Source organism: Bombina bombina, chromosome 5, assembly GCF_027579735.1.
Source record: "Bombina bombina isolate aBomBom1 chromosome 5, aBomBom1.pri, whole genome shotgun sequence".
Lineage (NCBI taxonomy): Eukaryota > Metazoa > Chordata > Amphibia > Anura > Bombinatoridae > Bombina > Bombina bombina.
The window spans coordinates 1,002,519,321-1,002,538,716 of record NC_069503.1 but is presented as its reverse complement, the minus strand read 5'-3'; the positions used below and the strand labels follow the sequence as shown (position 1 = coordinate 1,002,538,716).

Sequence of the window (19,396 nt, the reverse complement as noted above, 5' to 3'; positions counted from 1 at the left end):
GACAGGAAAGTCAAAATTAAACTTGCATGATTCAGATATAGAACACGTCATTCATTTCTATTTTCAAATGTGCTTTGTTTTCTCTTTGAAAAAGAATGCGCACATATCCTACACTAGTGGAAGCTAGCTGCTGATTGGTGCCTGCACACATTTGTCTCTTGTGATTGGCTAACTAGATGTCTTCATCCAGTTAACAGTAGTGCAATGCTGTTCCTTCAGCAAAGGATAAAAAAATAATGAAGCAAATTTGATAATAGAAGTAAATTAGAAATTTGTTTAAATTGTATGTTCTATCCAAATCATGAAAGAAAATGTAGGGGTTCCCTGTCTCTTTAAAGTTGCATGGTTCAAATAGAGCATGTTATTTTAAGACACTTCTATGTTAAAATTGACTGTTTTCTTTGTATCCTTTGTACATATCCTACTGGGAGCAAACTGTTGATTGGTGGCTACACACATAAGCCTTTTGTCATCGACTCACCAGCTATGTTAAGCTAGCTGCCAGAATTGCGCTGCTGCTCTGGAGCATACTTTAACAGGTTAAACACATAGTTATTTGCAAGCAGTTGTGCAATAATAAAAATGCTGTAACATATTTGTACATTTACATACGCTGATGCCTTATCGTTTATTTTATTTTTAAAGGGAAATAGAAAATATTTTTTCATGATTCAGGAAGCTTGCATGCTTTTATTATTTCAATTTATTTGTGCTATTTTTCAAATGTACCTATTTCTGTTGGTCTCCTCTCCATGAACACATGCTGAGGTAGACTGAGGAGCATGCATGTGACTTGAGCACCATACGTGTCACAGCGTTTGCAAGCACTGATGTCATAAGGTAAATAAGGCAAATGTTATCATGAAGTATATTGGGGTGGGGGGGAACATTTCTGAATCATGATAGTTTCATATTTTTGAACAATCTTAAAGGGACAAAGAGGTCAAAAAATGTTAAAGGATAATTCCCTTTCTACCTTTTTCATGTTTCCTGATTCAAGTAAAACAGTTCATTTGTGTACTCTTAAAAAAAAGTCCCAGTATTTACTTGTCATGTTCTGAGGAGTGATGTAAATGTGACAGTCTGCTCGGAATTTGCATATGAAAATACTGCATGGCAACCATGTTGTATAGTGTTGTAAATAACAAATGAATGTCAGCTGAAGAAGAGTAAAGGGACTCTGCTACAAGGTTACTAGTCACCATGCTATTGTTTTTCCTTTTAAGCCTGCAGCTGTTAAATAATATTTATTTCTATGATCTAATTTGTTTCATGCTCTTTGTATCCTTTGTTAAAAAGCATGCCTAGGTAGGCTCAGAGGCTGCTGATTGGTGGCTGCAAATATATGCTTCTTTTCATTGTCTTTCAGCTAGCTCCCAGTAGTGCATTTACTGCTTCTTCAACAGAGGATACCAAAAGAATTAAATAAAATTGTACTATCTGAATCATGAAAGAAATATTTTTGGGTTTCATGTCCCTTTAACCCAGTACATATGCTGGTTTGTGAACCTGTACATTTTCATACTGGGCGCAATCATCTTGGAGCTCACGTTGCACCCTGTTACTGAAGTGATAAATATATTCACAGATCAATGATGTGTGCTTCAGACACAATACAGGTTTACATTTCTCCAACATTGGTGTGTCCGGTCCACGGCGTCATCCATAACTTGTGGGAATATTCTCTTCCCCAACAGGAAATGGCAAAGAGCACAGCAAAAGCTGTCCATATAGTCCCTCCCAGGCTCCGCCCCCCCAGTCATTCTCTTTGCCGCTCTAACAAGTAGCATCTCCACAGAGATGGTGAGTATGTGGTGTTTAATTGTAGTTTTTTATTCTGCTATCAAGAGTTTGTTATTTTAAAATAGTGCTGGTATGTACTATTTACTCTAAAACAGAAAGAGATGAAGAGTTCTGTTTATAAGAGGAGTATGATTTTAGCAGCAGTAACTGCTGAGCTGAGAGAACTTCAGTTGGGGGGAACAGTTTGCAGACTTTTCTGCTTAAGGTATGACTAGCCATTATTCTAACAAGGCTGTGTAATGCTGGAAGGCTGTCATTTTTCCCTCATGGGGATCGGTAAGCCATTTTCTTAGACTCAAACAGAATAAAGGGCTTATTATGGGCTATAAACTGGTAGACACTTTTATGGGCTAAATCGATTGCTTTATTTAGGTATTATATGCAGTTTGAAGTTGAATTTCACACTTTTATAACTTTGAGGAACGTTTTTTACGCCAGGCACTTGTTTAGACACCTTCCCAGTCAGGAAGGGCCTTTCTCGGTAGTAGGCAGAGCCTCATTTTCGCGCCATTACTGCGCAGTTACTTTTGAGAACAGTATATGCAGCTGCATGTGTGTGGGTCTGGAATTCACTGAAAAGGTTCCTAGAAGGCTTCATTTGGTATCGTATACCCCCCTGGGATTGGTGAAGTCGCAGCAAAGGCTGGGGCTGGGACTGTAAGGGGGTTAAAAATTGTAAAGGCTCCGGTTTCCACATTTTAAGGGCTAACAGTCTAAAATTTGGGGTGCAATACTTTGAATGCTTTAAGACACTGTGGTGAAAATTTGGTAAAGATTGGATAATTCCTTCATAGTTTTTCACATATTCAGTAATAAAGTGTGCCCTGTTTAACATTTAAAGAGACAGTAACGGTTTTGTTTTAAAACGGTTTTTGTGCTTTATTAACCAGTTTAAGCCTGTTTAACATGTCTGTGCCTTCAGATAGATCATGTTCTGTATGTATGGAAGCCAATGTGACTCCCCCTTCTAATATGTGTGATAATTGTGCCATAGCATCCAAACAAAGTAAGGACAGTACTGTCACAAATAGTAAAGTTGCCCAAGATGATTCCTCAGATGAAGGAAGTAGACATAGTTCTACATCATCTCCTTCTGTGTCTACACCAGTTTTGCCCACGCAGGAGACCCCTAGTACTTCTAGCGCGCCAATGCTTGTTACTATGCAACAATTGACGGCAGTAATGGATAACTCCATAGCAAATATTTTATCCAAAATGCCAGCATTTCAGAGAAAGCGCGATTGCTCTGTTTTAAACACTGTAGAGCAGGAGGGCGCTGATGATAATTTTTCTGTCATACCCTCACACCAATCTGATGTGGCAATGAGGGAGGTTTTGTCAGATGGGGAAATTTCTGATACAGGAAGAATTTCTCAGCAGGCAGAACCTGATGTTGTGACATTTAAATTTAAATTAGAGCATCTCCGCGCATTGCTTAAAGAGGTGCTATCTACTCTGGATGATTGTGACAATCTGGTCATCCCAGAAAAATTGTGCAAGATGGACAAGTTCCTTGAGGTCCCGGTGCACCCTGATGCCTTTCCAATACCCAAACGGGTGGCGGACATAGTGAATAAGGAGTGGGAGAAGCCAGGCATACCTTTTGTCCCTCCTCCTATATTTAAGAAATTATTCCCTATGGTCGACCCCAGAAAGGACTTATGGCAAACAGTCCCTAAGGTCGAGGGGGCGGTTTCTACACTAGCCAAACGCACGACCATTCCTATTGAGGACAATTGTGCTTTCAAAGATCCTATGGATAAAAAATTGGAGGGTTTGCTTAAAAAGATTTTTGTACAGCAAGGTTACCTCCTTCAACCTATTTCGTGTATTATTCCTGTCACTACAGCGGCGTGGTTCTGGTTCGAGGAACTGGAAAAGTCGCTCAGTAGGGAGACTCCGTATGAGGAAGTCATGGACAGAATTCACGCACTTAAGTTAGCTAATTCCTTTATTTTAGATGCCGCTTTGCAGTTAGCGAGATTAGCGGCGAAAAATTCAGGGTTTGCAATTGTGGCGCGCAGAGTGCTCTGGCTAAAGTCTTGGTCGGCGGATGTATCTTCCAAGACAAAATTGCTTAATATCCCTTTCAAAGGTAAGACCCTTTTTGGGCCAGAATTGAAAGAAATTATTTCAGACATCACTGGGGGTAAGGGCCATGCCCTCCCACAAGATAGGCCTTTCAAGGCTAAGAATAAGTCTAATTTTCTTTCCTTTCGCAATTTCAGGAACGGACCGGCCTCCAACTCTGCAGCCTCTAGACAAGAGGGTAACGCTTCCCAGACTAAACCAGCTTGGAAACCGATGCAAGGCTGGAACAAGGGTAAACAGGCCAAGAAGCCTGCTGCTGCTACCAAGACAGCATGAAGGGGTAGCCCCCGATCCGGGACCGGATCTAGTAGGGGGCAGACTCTCTCTCTTTGCTCAGGCTTGGGCAAGAGATGTTCAGGATCCCTGGGCACTAGAAATAGTCTCTCAGGGTTATCTTCTAGAATTCAAGGAACTACCCCCAAGGGGAAGGTTCCACATGTCTCGCTTATCTTCAAACCAAATAAAGAGACAGGCATTCTTACATTGTGTAGAAGACCTGTTAAAGATGGGAGTGATACACCCAGTTCCAACGGTGGAACAAGGTCAGGGGTTTTACTCAAATCTGTTTGTAGTTCCCAAGAAAGAGGGAACTTTCAGACCAATTCTGGATTTAAAAATTCTAAACAAATTTCTCAGAGTTCCATCGTTCAAAATGGAAACCATTCGAACGATTTTACCTACAATCCAGGAGGGTCAATTTATGGCTACCGTGGATTTAAAGGATGCGTATCTACATATTCCTATCCACAAAGATCATTATCAGTTCCTAAGGTTCGCCTTTCTGGACAAGCATTACCAGTTCGTGGCTCTCCCATTCGGGCTAGCCACTGCTCCAAGGATTTTCACAAAGGTGCTCGGGTTCCTTCTAGCGGTTCTAAGACCAAAGGGTATTGCAGTGGCACCTTACCTGGACGACATCCTAATTCAAGCGTCGTCTCTTTCCAAAACAAAGGCTCATACAGACATTGTTCTAGCCTTTCTCAGATCTCACGGGTGGAAGGTGAACGTAGAAAAGAGTTCCCTGTCTCCGTCAACAAGAGTTCCCTTCTTGGGAACAATAATAGATTCTTTAGAAATGAAGATTTTCCTAACAGATGTCAGAAAGTCAAAGCTTCTAAACGCTTGCCAAGTTCTTCACTCTATTTTGCAGCCTTCCATAGCTCAGTGCATGGAAGTAGTAGGGTTGATGGTTGCAGCAATGGACATAGTTCCTTTTGCTCAAATTCATCTAAGACCATTACAACTGTGCATGCTCAAGCAGTGGAATGGGGACTATACAGACTTGTCTCCAATGATTCAAGTAGATCAGATGACCAGAGACTCACTCCATTGGTGGCTGACCCAGGATCACCTGTCCCAGGGAATGAGCTTCCGCAGACCAGAGTGGGTCATCGTCACGACCGACGCCAGTCTATTAGGCTGGGGCGCGGTCTAGGATTCCCTGAAAGCTCAGGGTCTATGGTCTCGGGAAGAGTCTCTTCTCCCGATAAACATTCTGGAACTGAGAGCGATATTCAATGCTCTCCGGGCTTGGCCTCAACTAGCGAAGGCCAGATTCATAAGATTCCAGTCAGACAACATGACAACTGTTGCTTACATCAACCATCAGGGGGGAACAAGGAGTTCCTTGGCGATGAGAGAGGTGTCCAAGATCATCAAATGGGCGGAGGATCACTCCTGCCACCTATCTGCAATCCACATCCCAGGAGTAGACAACTGGGAGGCGGATTATCTGAGTCGTCAGACTTTCCATCCGGGGGAGTGGGAACTTCACCCGGAGGTGTTTGCCCAGTTGACTCAATTATGGGGCATTCCAGACATGGATCTGATGGCGTCTCGTCAGAACTTCAAGGTTCCTTGCTACGGGTCCAGATCCAGGGATCCCAAGGCGACTCTAGTGGATGCATTAGTGGCGCCTTGGTCCTTCAACCTAGCTTATGCGTTTCCGCCGTTCCCTCTCCTTCCCAGGCTGGTAGCCAGGATCAAACAGGAGAAGGCATCGGTGATTCTGATTGCTCCTGCGTGGCCACGCAGGACTTGGTATGCAGACCTGGTGAATATGTCATCGGCTCCACCATGGAAGCTACCTTTGAGACAGGATCTTCTAGTGCAAGGTCCATTCGAACATCCAAATCTAGTTTCTCTACAGCTGACTGCTTGGAAATTGAACGCTTGATTTTATCCAAGCGCGGGTTTTCGGATTCAGTGATAGATACTTTGGTCCAAGCCAGAAAACCTGTGACTAGAAAGATTTACCATAAAATATGGAAAAGATAGTTCTGTTGGTGTGAATCCAATGGATTCTCATGGAGTAAGATTAAAATTCCCAGGATCCTCTCCTTTCTCCAAGAAGGTTTGGATAAGGGATTGTCAGCGAGTTCTCTAAAAGGACAGATATCTGCTCTATCTGTCTTGTTACACAAATGACTGGCAGCTGTGCCAGATGTTCAAGCTTTTGTACAGGCTTTGGTCAGGATCAAGCCTGTTTACAGACCTTTGACTCCTCCCTGGAGTCTAAATTTAGTTCTTTCAGTTCTTCAAGGGGTTCCGTTTGAACCCTTACATTCCATAGATATCAAGTTATTATCTTGGAAAGTTCTGTTTTTGGTTGCTATTTCTTCTGCTAGAAGAGTTTCTGAATTATCTACTTTGCAGTGTGACCCACCCTATCTGGTGTTCCATTCAGATAAGGTTGTTTTGCGTACCAAGCCTGGTTTTCTTCCAAAAGTTGTTTCCAACAAGAATATTAACCAGGAAATAGTTGTTCCTTCTTTGTGTCCGAATCCAGTTTCAAAGAAGGAACGTTTGTTACACAATTTAGATGTAGTCCGTGCTTTAAAGTTCTATTTAGAAGCAACAAAGGATTTCAGACAAACTTCTTCTCTGTTTGTTGTTTATTCTGGCAAGAGGAGAGGTCAAAAGGCTACTGCTACCTCTCTTTCCTTCTGGCTGAAAAGCATCATCCGATTGGCTTACGAGACTGCCGGATGGATCTACTAGGGCTGTGGCTTCCACATGTGCCTTCAAGAACGAGGCTTCTGTTGATCAGATATGTAAGGCAGCGACTTGGTCTTTTCTGCACACTTTTGCCAAATTCTACAAATTTGATACTTTTGCTTCTTCGGAGGCTATTTTTGGGAGAAAGGTTTTGCAAGCCGTGGTGCCTTCTGTTTAGGTAACCTGATTTGCTCCCTCCCTTCATCCGTGTCCTAAAGCTTTGGTATTGGTTCCCACAAGTTATGGATGACGCTGTGGACCGGACACACCAATGTTGGAGAAAACAGAATTTATGCTTACCTGATAAATTACTTTCTCCAACGGTGTGTCCGGTCCACGGCCCGCCCTGGTTTTTTAATCAGGTTTGAAAAATGTCTTTCTTTATACACTACAGTCACCACGGCACCCTATAGTTTCTCCTTTTTTTCTCCTATCCGTCGGTCGAATGACTGGGGGGGGCGGAGCCTGGGAGGGACTATATGGACAGCTTTTGCTGTGCTCTTTGCCATTTCCTGTTGGGGAAGAGAATATTCCCACAAGTTATGGATGACGCCGTGGACCGGACACACCGTTGGAGAAAGTAATTTATCAGGTAAGTATAAATTCTGTTTTTTGTAGTTTTTATCCACAGTTTAAAATGACATAACTTATATTAAAAAATCTCAATAAATAATATAGAGCAACCACTGCAAGCTCTTTTCTGTATCATGCACACTTACCCTTAGCGCACAATACTGCTGTGAAAAAGCTGTCCGCATCACTGTTCTGCGAAAGTGCCACACTTCTCTAACAGAATATGGAATCTACAAGCTGGTGGCACCCAGTATGATGAAAGTTGACAACTTGCACCTGTAAGGGGTTACAATAACATTATGAGGTACAAGAGGAAAAATGGCAACATGGTGAGTAGTAACCCTTAGTATTGTAGTTGTACCCAGAAGTTTAGTGTCCCTTTAAAGTAGCTAAAAGACTAAAGGATCACTTACCAAGGGCAATATCTACTATAAAGCAACCAGATAGAATGTGCGCATTTATAGTTTTGTGTTTGCTGTTTAACTTTATGCCACCCAGAGGTTGCTAGGAAACAAATAGTAAGAAAGAAATCATGAAATGGTGTAAAAGGCAGGAGGGAAATGGATGAATTGGGAATGGAGTGATGTGGTGGCAAAACTGAATCAATCGGCTATAAGAAATTATTGAATATTACTCTTCAAGAATAAACAATATCACATTATATAAAAGTGAGCATATTGGAAAGTTCATATTTCTTGTAAAAAAAAAAAAAAAAAAATGTATGTAATTTGATTGACCTTTAATAGAAATAATATACTTCTTTAGTAAAAAGAAAAGCACATGGTACAGAATATTTATATCTTTGCCAAATATGATTAGCCTATACTTGATATAGTCTGTTTTGTGACTGTGACTAATTATAGTTGCATTATTGTAGTTGTCCAAAAGACAATAGTCTACCTAATTCAAAGTTAATATTGAAAATCGGAGAATTAAAGTGATTGTAAACTAGTCGCTCAAGTCATAGGATAGGATTTAAAAAATGAATGAGACTTTCATTCATCAAATGTGTAAGATATACTTATCTTCTGATATTTTCACCTTGTAATGCCAGAACGGTAAGCAATGTTCCTCCATCCGCTATATTCATCAATTGATTGACAGATTACTCATCTGCAATCCACTAATCATTGTTTCCCCTCCCGGGGACGGGGGTGACAATCACTTTAATTCCCAGATTTTTATTATTAACTTTGAATTAGGTAGACTGATATACTTTATTCCTAAATAACATGCTGCTGATGTAGAAAATCAGAATTATATAAATTATTATGATAAGGCTGGATGGAAGAAGTGATCTCCCAGGGTAACTTATTATGTGAATTTTATTCATAAGAAATATTTTGTCATTATGTTTTGAAAGATTCACAGTATGAGGTTTAACAATAAAGAGTGACAGACTAATTATCTAGGAAGATTTGATGAATACATGAGTTAAATGCACTTGCTATTATTTATTTTTTTTACTAATGTTAGTGCAAGTGGGCAAGTCTTAGCTGGTTCAAAATATTCTTTTTTTCTTTAAATTAACTTATTTTGCCCCGAATTTCCATTGTCTGTAACATCACATGTTGTTTGTGGCACGATATAGAGATATTGATTTGTTATTCTACAGTTTATTAATTTCCTTTTAATTAATGCTCCAACTTTCTTCAGTGTAATAATAGAAGTTTTTCCATATGTTTGCCAGTAGTCCTTTTTTTAAAGGATAAAATTAAACCACTTTTTTACTTGTCCAGGTATAAAATCCTTTATCCAGACTGCTTGGGACCAAAAAAGGTTTGGTTTTTGGAATAGTTTGGATTGTGGAATATTTATATATTTGCATCAATAAACTGGGACAGCTTGGAGAGGGAAATGGACCCAATTGTAAACAATATCTTATACTATTTACTTGTCATAATACAACTTGTATATGAAACCTAGAGGTAGTTTTATATCATTTTCAATACTTTGTATGCATAGTAACATCATAAGCATAGTATAGTTCTATAATCAGAAAGGTAACCGTTTTTGTTTTAAATAAATATAGACTATTTGCATTCTAGAACAGAAAAACCAAGCCAAAGATGCAAGCAGATAGTGAGTTGGGGAAAATGGTCATTTCTCATCATTTGTTTTGTTGATGCTGAACTGCATTTTTTTTTCCTAAAAACATTTTCAGATCTAGTATTTTTCACGGTAATATCTAGATCTGAAACATGTTCAATTAAATGTGTGATGAAACTTTTTTGAGTACTGTCCATCTTAATTAAAAGTATGTCAGTTTAAGTTGCTCCTAGAAAAATCCCTCCCTGCCTCCATCACCCACTTCTCCCTATCTTGTATCTGTAAAAATAGTCGCCTACCATAATAGGGTACATACTCCAAGCTAGGAATGTCCCTGGGTGTGTTACCAGGTGTCTAGTTGGGTTAAGGGGGAATGAGATGTTATTCACCCTCACCTCACAACCTATACTGTATTTACTGGCTTTCAGGTTTACATAGTTGTATTGGGGACGATGAACAAGCCTCAATAAGGCTAACAAGGAAAAATATCATTTATGCTTACCTGATAAATTAATTTCTTTAATATGGTGGTGAAAGTACGGTTTATATATATATATATATATATATATATATATATATATATATATATATATATATTATTTTTTTTATTTATTTTTTATTTTTTTCTCCATATATTATTGTATTTGAACATTATGTTCAACATGGTGATAAATGCGAGACAATATGAAAATATTATGCTTATGACCTTTTATAATAATCATAGTTCTCATTTCTTACGGTTAATACGCATAGTTGCACCTACTGTCACTCTTTCTGGTTATGTTATATATATATATATGATTACCTATTGCGCAATGTATAGGGTTTTTTTGAGACTAGAGGAGTAGTTGATCTATGTTTCCAATTAGTTCTAGATCTTATACCTTATTCGTCATATAACATGGCTTTGATTTTAGAGTTAATTTTGTCTTGCTAACATTGATCTCACTAAATTTCATACATCTAATAGTAATACTCACTAATCCCAAATATTGGGTTAGCATGACATATGCTAGGCAATATTTTACATAGGTGGTATAGTTTAAATAACTTTCTTCAATTAAATCTTCCCTCCCCCCCCCCCCCCCCCCGAGATATGCAAGCATGGGAAAATGCATACCTTGGAAACCCTATTTGTTTCTTTTTTCATTTCTCCCAATCTTCCCCTGAGCCAAAGGTATTTTTTTATGGAGGTCCATGAGTGACCTCCATACATTAATCGTGGGACAACAGTTAGTTAGCTACTTTAGTATTTTCTATGGGGGAATTTAGCGTTGTATAAATAATGTTCAGTTCTTCCAGTCAGCGTGCAGTATATTGAAACATTTCTATAGTTTCTCATATTTAGCAGTGAACAAGTGCTTGGTAAGCACGAAACATGTCTGCTGCATGAGGAGCGCAGCTTCTCTCCCTCTTGTTGTAATTTATTTTGGTCAGTTTGTGCTGTTGTACTGATGGACTGAACAATATGCTGTTTTTATATTTGCTCAAATAAAGATTGGATATATTCTTATATTGCCGGCTTCTGGGACATTATTCTGTATTCTGTTTCTCATATTAAGTTACTCTATAATGACCATTACAAAGTACTGTATTTTGTTCTATGTATGATGATTTCTAACATTTGTCCATGGTGATAACTGTTAAGCTTACAAATTGTACTATACTGCTAGGGTTGCCAGGTGTCCGGTTTTAGACCGAACTCTCCGGTATTTCAGGTTACTGCCGGTAATTTTATTTTTTTTAAAACGGACATAGCTTTAGGTAGTTATGTGTTTTGCAAATTTCTTTTGATTTTTTTTTTAAAATGTTTTAACTATTTCTTTCAAGCCGCATTCGGGCCAACCTACCTACCCAGCAGTAACAGTCCCAAGCCCATTAGCCCAGCCCTAGCAGCCCTTGTCCACCGGCACTCCTTCTAGCCCTACTAGTAGTCACTCGTCTCACAGCTGATCGGATCCCAATATGTAGTGCCCCAATGCACCGTGCATGCTGCCTGTGTTTGTGAGAACGTGATGTCACAACAGCAAGAAGACCCGCGGGCTGCACTGTCTAAACAGTCTATCCTGTGCGCCTGATGAGCCTGTGTGACTTTGAGTGTGAATTCACTCAGTCAGATCTGGCAGCAAGATAGGATAGTGCCACTGCCAGCCAGCCAATAAGCCATTGAATTAGTGTGTCACTTAGATCAGACTCCTCCAGTAATACAATCAAAACAATGAGGTATGTCTCAGTCTCAGACAGTTATTTTAAATAATTTTTATATTATAAATAAATATATATATAAATATATATAATACTGTGTGTATGTGTGTGTGTATATATATATATATATATATATATATATGTTATTAGGTATATATGTGTCTATATATATATATATATATATATATATATATATATTTGCTTATTCTCATAGGCTTTTGCAAATACGTGCTTGGAAAACAAACTTTTATATAAACAACTTAACTTTATAAAATACTCTTAGTCATGCAGCCAAGCTGTTTTCAGCTTAGACACTGCATGCTTTTAATGCACAAATCGGGTTTTGTGGGAACTTCCTTGGTAGAGAATGTTGCAAAATCAATAAATCAGTGAAGTATTATCAAGAATTTCCAGCAGCTGTCTCTGCAAAGAACAATTTGTCATAACCCTTAATGGACTTTTAAATCACATTTTTATTAGTACTGATAAACCTCAAGAACAATTTTAGTAACTTGTAGGAGTTAATAATGTTGCACAATGTAGATTGTGAGTGTGATTCGTCTGAATCTTGTCAATAAAATATTTTATTGTGTTTAATAGTGTTAACTATGATGGATTTTTATTCCACAACTAAATATTAAGTGGCTTCCTGGAATATCCTATTTTTTCTGTCTTTTTTTTTTCAGGTATTCTTTAGAAAAGTTGTTTATAAACAAGGGGCCATTCTGGACTCTTCCTTTTTTTAATAGAATTTGTGAACACAATCAAAACATAAGTGGTTAAAAAAAATGCAATGCGCTAATCTTTTGCTAGTTGTTTGTCAAGGAATTGCTTCTTCTTTTTTTTACAAATATAACACAAATCTCCTTATTGCTTATATTTTTGCATGCATTAGACAATACTTACAGTGTAAGACATTTCCATATTAATGCAATAAAGGTGCCGGAAAGCAGAGCCATGACTCATTTTGTGCCCAAATAAATATACTACCTGAGAAACCAGGGCTATATATTAGGTGCAGTTTTGAGACACTTGGAATATTAGTGCAGCAAACAACCTATGTCAGTGTCAAACTATTCTGATTGGAGCTCAGCTATATGAAATAACATTTTAAAAAGTGACAGGAAGTTGGTATATGTAGATGGATTCCTAAAGACTTCCTATAGAGAAGCGCTCAATAGGGAACGCTACCAGGTGGTGACCTCCCAAATAACAACCTACTGAGCCATTGTTCATTTCTGATTGAGCGATTCTCTTTCTTTAAATAAAGTTTTGTCACCGTCAACAGTCTCCCTTTTCCAGAAGGGTGATATGGAAAACAGATGGGGACTTCCTCGCCAGTTTACCTAGAAGGATATAACTTTGCTTCGCTGATACGACCAATAGAAGGCAAAAATGATTGTCTGAGGTTGCAGTGTTCCTACTTCAGAACAGAAATGCCTGGTAATTTGAGGCTGCCATCCTTTTTAGGCGAGATCAGACTGAGAAAATGAGATTTCATTTTTTTATTCTGTTCCTGTGGGTAGATTTGTGGTAAGACACATTTCACTGAGATTATGTTGTTAATTTTTGTGCAACTCTGTATATTCTGATCTCTGCAGTTTATAAAGTGAAAACTTATTCCACTAGGGATTACATATCCTTTCTTCTGCTGTACAGAAATAAACACTTTAGGCTGGAGCAAAGTTATATCACAGCCTACAACACTTCATAGTGGTAAAAACAAAACAATCCCTGACAGGATAGAAACCATTAAATAGGGAAAAGCAACCCTGGAATTTTATAGGCGGTTTCTATCTATTCCAAGAAGGGATAAGAGTATTTTATCTATGTGAATAACAATCTTTACACTTCCCTTTTAATGTTCTTGTTTTCTTATATTCTCACATACAAATATTAATGTAACATTTCTGTTACACAAATAGTAACAATGGCATTATTTTATTAGGTTTATTAGCAAAATATTAATTATTAAGATCTCCGTCGGTTGGTCTCTGTTGACATTGCAGATAAAGATAAGAATATTACCTTATTGAACTTTTTTATTTTTAAAGCAGTTTTTTTTTAAAATTATTACGACCCTTTAATAATTGTGATGACCGCGCAAGAAAAGTTGAGCACAGAAGTCACAAATACTTTAAATCCATTCTGGGCATGCTGAATCCACAGTTTAGATGCTTTATATATGACATTCTGCTTTTTTATCCGCCAGGGAGCTAGAAAACTACCAGCCTCTTTGATCTTGCAAACCAGAATCTTTGCTAAAGGGCTGTAGGGAATTCTCCTAAATGTGTCAGTGAAAGGGAACAATGAAATGTGACTTGTATATAAAACACAAAAGTAGTAACTCTTCCTCTGTTACTGTGGTTTCTTTCCCATGGCTAACCCTTTAATTATTACAGATATTCAATTTCTTATATTTACTTTATATCATCCCTTTATTGCTATACCAAATTCAGCTGCTGAATAATTAATGTTGCTTGTATTTAGCATCATTTTCTATAAATCATTTTTTAATGCAGCATTATATAGCAGTGTTAAACATAGTCTTAAGTCTGATCTTTATAGATCACTGTTTGTATGTATCCAGAGTTAGTGAAGAAATTAAAATCTATCCTTTTTTTTGTCTAAACATATTTCAGCTTGTGTAGTGTGTTCCACAACTTGCTTAAATTCTTGTTTCTTCTCTACAAAACCAGATTTATGTTTGATAAATAATTTACAGGGAATGTAGTGTTATTTGGGCAATACTTGAGTATATGCCTCATAGCTGCTTGGAATAGACCATTTCTAAGAGTTGTTCATGGGATTTCTGCCCTATATATTTTCACACATGGCCAAGTTAGGATCTATTTTGAGGGAGAAAAGAGGAATAGGATTGTAACTGAAAGTGTAGACCAATCAGCAGCCTGCCAGCCAGCCAAGAACCTCACCCTGCAACCAAAGACTCTGTTCAGCAATTTATTGCTGGTTCCGACTACTTATTAAATCAACTTTTGTCAGACAATCAAACAAGTGCCTATTGAACTTAATATGGTTCCATAATATCAGTTTCAACCCTCTATCTATCCACACACAACCAGCGAAGTTGTGATGCATACCTTCCCTGATAATAATACAGCACAAAACTCCCCCTCCTCTTGCCTTTGATAAAATTGTCCATCTGTTAAAGATGACCATGTCAGCGATCCACATTGGGGCATTAGTTACATTATGTAAAGATGTTGCTTTCATCAGAGTCCACAAGTAATCACATATGTGAATTTCACTCCTGACCACTATGAGGAGGCAAGACACCTCAACACACTGGGGCTTAAAATCCCTCCCACTTCCCATGATCCTCAGTTATTTTCTTTTGCCTCCTTCAAGAGGAATGAGGTGAAAGTGAAGTGCAGATCTGCTCGTGCTTGAGAGGGGTCCTTTAACCCATCTGAAGCCCAGTTCCTATTCTCAATAACCTGTTGTTCAGAGGGGTAGACCAGGAATTATCAGCTAGGTAGTGAAATATCTGTTCTCAGAGAGAAATGTCTGAGGCCTCCCAGGTGAAATGTGGACTTGTCCACAAACCCCTGGACTACAATGAGCTGCTCCTTGTGGATCCACAACTCTCTGGGGGTGAAATGAGGACTTGTCCACCAATGCCCTGGTCTAGAATGAGTTGCTCCTTGGGGATCCACAGCCCAACCCTGGTGAATTGTGGCCTTCTTTACTAATCCTCTGGGATGGTAGATGCTGTTACTGATTTTGATCCTTGACATTGTGCTCACATTACCTAGGATGGGCTCTTGTTCTGGAAGCAAGCTGCTGCAGCTGAGGTAGGCAAAGTAGACAAAGGTAATGATAGGTAAGCACTTTGCATGTTTATAGCCCACCAGCTATTAGTATTAACATGTACACATGCTTCGCATTGTCTGGGCACAAATATTTGTACACCATAATCTTATATTCGCAGTTTATAGCACTTTGTGGCACCTTCAAATATTGATTTGTTAAGGTTACTGTTGATTTAAATTTAGCTTGCACAGTGCACAAAGAAGTTACTTCAGAGCTTTATACAGTATTGTTTCCTTCATCTGTGCTAAATATCTTCTTTTTATTTATATTGGGTAATCCTAGGATTGTCCGGGTAAAACGAATATTACCCAAGTAGCTGTGGGTAAAGTCCGATGTAAGATCATAAATCCCTTCAGAGTGCATGCGCTTTGAGTCACTGCATCAAACATATATACAATGCACTGTAGTTCTCCCATCTTCACTATCTTTTTTGCCTCTGCCTGGGGGTACAAAGGGACGAAGCCCCCCATTGTAAACCTCACTCCCCAAGGTTCACATGGCGTGGATGCCAGAGAATTGGGCGAGGCGCATTTCTTGATTCCCCCCAGACGGAAGCAATAAAAACAAACATTACCCACAGCCGCTTGGGTAATGTGTGCTGTACCCTGGTAATCCTAGGATTACACTTATATATTACTTAAAGGGACAATGAACCCAAATTTTTTCTTTTGTGATTCAGATAGAGCATGAAATTTTAAGCAACTTTCTAATTTACTCCCATCAAATTTTCTTTATTCTCTTGGTATCTTTATTTAAATTGCAAGAATGTAAGTTTAGATGCCGGCCCATTTTTTGTAAACAACCTGGGTTGTCCTTGCTGATTGGTTGATAAATTCATCCACCAATAAAAAAGTGCTGTCCAGAGTCCAAAAGCTTAGATTCCTTATTTTTTAAATAAAGATAGCAAGAGAATGAAGAAAAATTAATAAAAGGAGTAAATTAGATATATATATATATATATATGTGTGTGTATGTTGTATAATCTCAAACTCCAAACCTTGGTGCAAAGCTACCTTTTTAGCAGTTGTGACGTTTATTCCAAACAGCAGTGGTATCTGCTGTTCATACTTCATAAATGTATAATGAGGAGGAAATGTATCTAATTCTATGATCAGAGCTGCTATGAATGACAAATACAACTGCAAGCTTTTTCTGGTACCTTGTGGACAAACTGTATAAGGGTAGTATTGTGCATATTGACTCCAACTAAGTGAGTCTTTTGTAACTAGTGAGCCTTTAATGCAGCTCAGATTGTGATGTCACCAGTGGGTGGAGCTTGGCATCCATTTCAAAGTGGCCAGAAACAATATTAATTTTAAATTAACTTTTTTACTGTTCCTTCTGCATGATATAGAAATGGGTGCAGTAGGCTATTTGCAGCTTAATTTAGGTAAGACTTTAAGATGACTAAGATGTAGACTGTTACTTGTATAATGAGAACTTTGGTATTACAAATATATACTTTTGTTATATAACATTTATGTATTTTTAACGTCTTAATCAGTTTTTTCAGAGATTTTAAAACACGCATAATTCGTATCAGTGGTGTTTAACTCGGTGATGGACATCCAGTTAAAAAATAAATAAACTGACAGTATTTGTAAATGAAAAAACCTTTCTAGGACTGTTTAAGCATTTTACTTTTTTAGTCAGTATAAATCCTAAAAAAAAATTAGGTTGGGAAAAATGGTTCAACAACAAAATATACACAGTTGGTATTCTTTTATATTTTATTTATTTTTTAGGCTTTATAACAAACTTTATTGAAATCTTCAATTGACATTACAAAAACTGGTGTTCTTTTATTTTTTTATATAGTCATACCCACTCTTCAGAACCGGTCAGTAGTAAATTATTCACCGCAATGCATAGTCATGTGCCCCCCTCATTGACTCTAGATAGGTTAAAAAAATGTTTTTTCTTTACATTAATTATTTTGTATAAATCTTCCTTCTAAATGGCATAACAAAAATGTGTGTATTTAAAAAACTCTTCATTTTTCAAACTTTGCGTATGGAAATAGGAATTGTAAATATTTGTATTGTAGTGTATGTCAATAATTATGAGTAGTAATCCAGTAATGTGTACATTACCTACAATTACAAAAACTGTACCATTTCCATTAAATAATTAGTCCAGCTGAACATTTCTTCTTCTTATAAATTTGTGTTTCTTCCTCTCTCAAACTAGCTAAAGAACCTTAGCTTTGAAGAGCTACAGATGAGATTGAAAGCACTGGATCCCATGATGGAACGAGAGATAGAAGAACTTCGTCAGCGATACACCGCAAAAAGGCAACCTATATTGGATGCGATGGATGCAAAAAAACGAAGGCAACAGAACTTCTGATGATTGGTTGCTTTCCATAAGGAGCCTTTTATGAAACTTGACACATGCAATTTATAGCAACTCCAGAAAAAAAAGACTGTGGTTATACCAGACCTATATTAATTTACATGTTTTTTTTTCCCTCAGTGAGACAGCAGTTGAGAACTTTTGTAGATTTCTACATAAATTACATGTTGAAATGCAGGATGGCCTCTGTTTGAGATAGCTGTGTCTTTCCTTCTCTCAGTAAACAACATTACTATATATACTGGGTCGTAAATTGCATTGTGTTTTTGAAAACAAAAGTATTTTAACCCTTTCTAAGCTATGCATTCAACCATGTTCCTAACAGTGAGGTTTAAGAACTCCATCCATTAGCAACATGAAATTTTGGAAGGGAGTGAAATGTTACAGACTGATACGTGTATAAGTTATATAAGAAATATCATTTAGAACAAAACCATTTCTAAGCAAGATAGCCATTTATGCATTAAAGGGACATAATACTCATATGCTAAATCACTTGAAACTGATGCAGTATAACTGTAAAAAGCTGACAGGAAAATATCACCTGAGCATCTCTATGTAAAAAAGGAAGATATTTTACCTCACAATTTCCTCAGCTCAGCAGAGTAAGTTCTGTGTAAAAGGTTATACTCAGCTGCAGCCCAGCTGCAGGTAAAAAAAAATAATGAAGAAATGAACAGCAGCCAATCAGCATCAGCAGTGCTGAGCTCATGAACTCTTTTACTGTGATCTCATGAGATTTGACTTTCATGAGATTTCATTGTAAACTTCCTTACACTGAATAGGGAAATAACATGAGTGCACGAGGCTCATCCCTTCGGCTGTCCTGGGACAGACATACTGATATGCTGCTTAGAAATCCTTTACAATGGGGTGTGGCTACTGAGGAACTTTTGAGGTAAAATATCTTTCTTTTTTACATAGAGATGTTCAGGTGATATTTTCTAGTCAGCTTTTTACAGCTATACTGCATCACTTTCAAGTGCTTAAACATTTGGGTATTATGGCTCTTTAAGTGGAAATACACACAGACACAGATATATTTATTTCTTTGAAGTACAGTAGTGACCAAAATACATTCAGAATGTGGTCCAATCGTTGCAGAATGTATATTTGCACATAATTTTATTTGAATATTCCTGTGGTAATATTATGCATTTTTGTTTGAATCATTTTAACAGTTTATGTCCAGGACAAAAATTCCAACCTAGCTAAACACTGCAGCCTCTATCCGTATAGTTCCCATTTTGATCTGTTACATTAAATCTGTTGGTTATATTTTGATTTGCTTTGCGTAGGATGTTGCCTTGAAATATATACTTGTCTTTTGTCCCTGTGATACCTACAAGTATAAATTTATATATATAAAACATGCAACTAATTGCAATTATCAGGTCTGTCATGCTAAATGATTTACTATACTATTCTAGGTTACACGGGTACACTCTATGATCCTATATCCGTACAGATAAGAAAGCACTTGCTATTT

At 37.7% G+C, this 19,396-nt stretch overlaps 1 protein-coding gene across 1 annotated transcript in view; it reads left to right on the top strand.

The window, feature by feature from the left end:
- The window catches only part of STK3 (serine/threonine kinase 3), an 803,389-nt gene extending 784,954 nt beyond the window's left edge, over window positions 1-18,435 (top strand). Inside the window, exon 11 of the mRNA XM_053715241.1 lies at window positions 17,743-18,435. Coding sequence (XP_053571216.1) covers window positions 17,743-17,901 — 159 coding nt within the window. The 3' untranslated portion in view covers window positions 17,902-18,435. The remainder of the gene's footprint in view (window positions 1-17,742) is intronic.
- The last annotated feature ends 961 nt before the right edge of the window (window positions 18,436-19,396 follow it).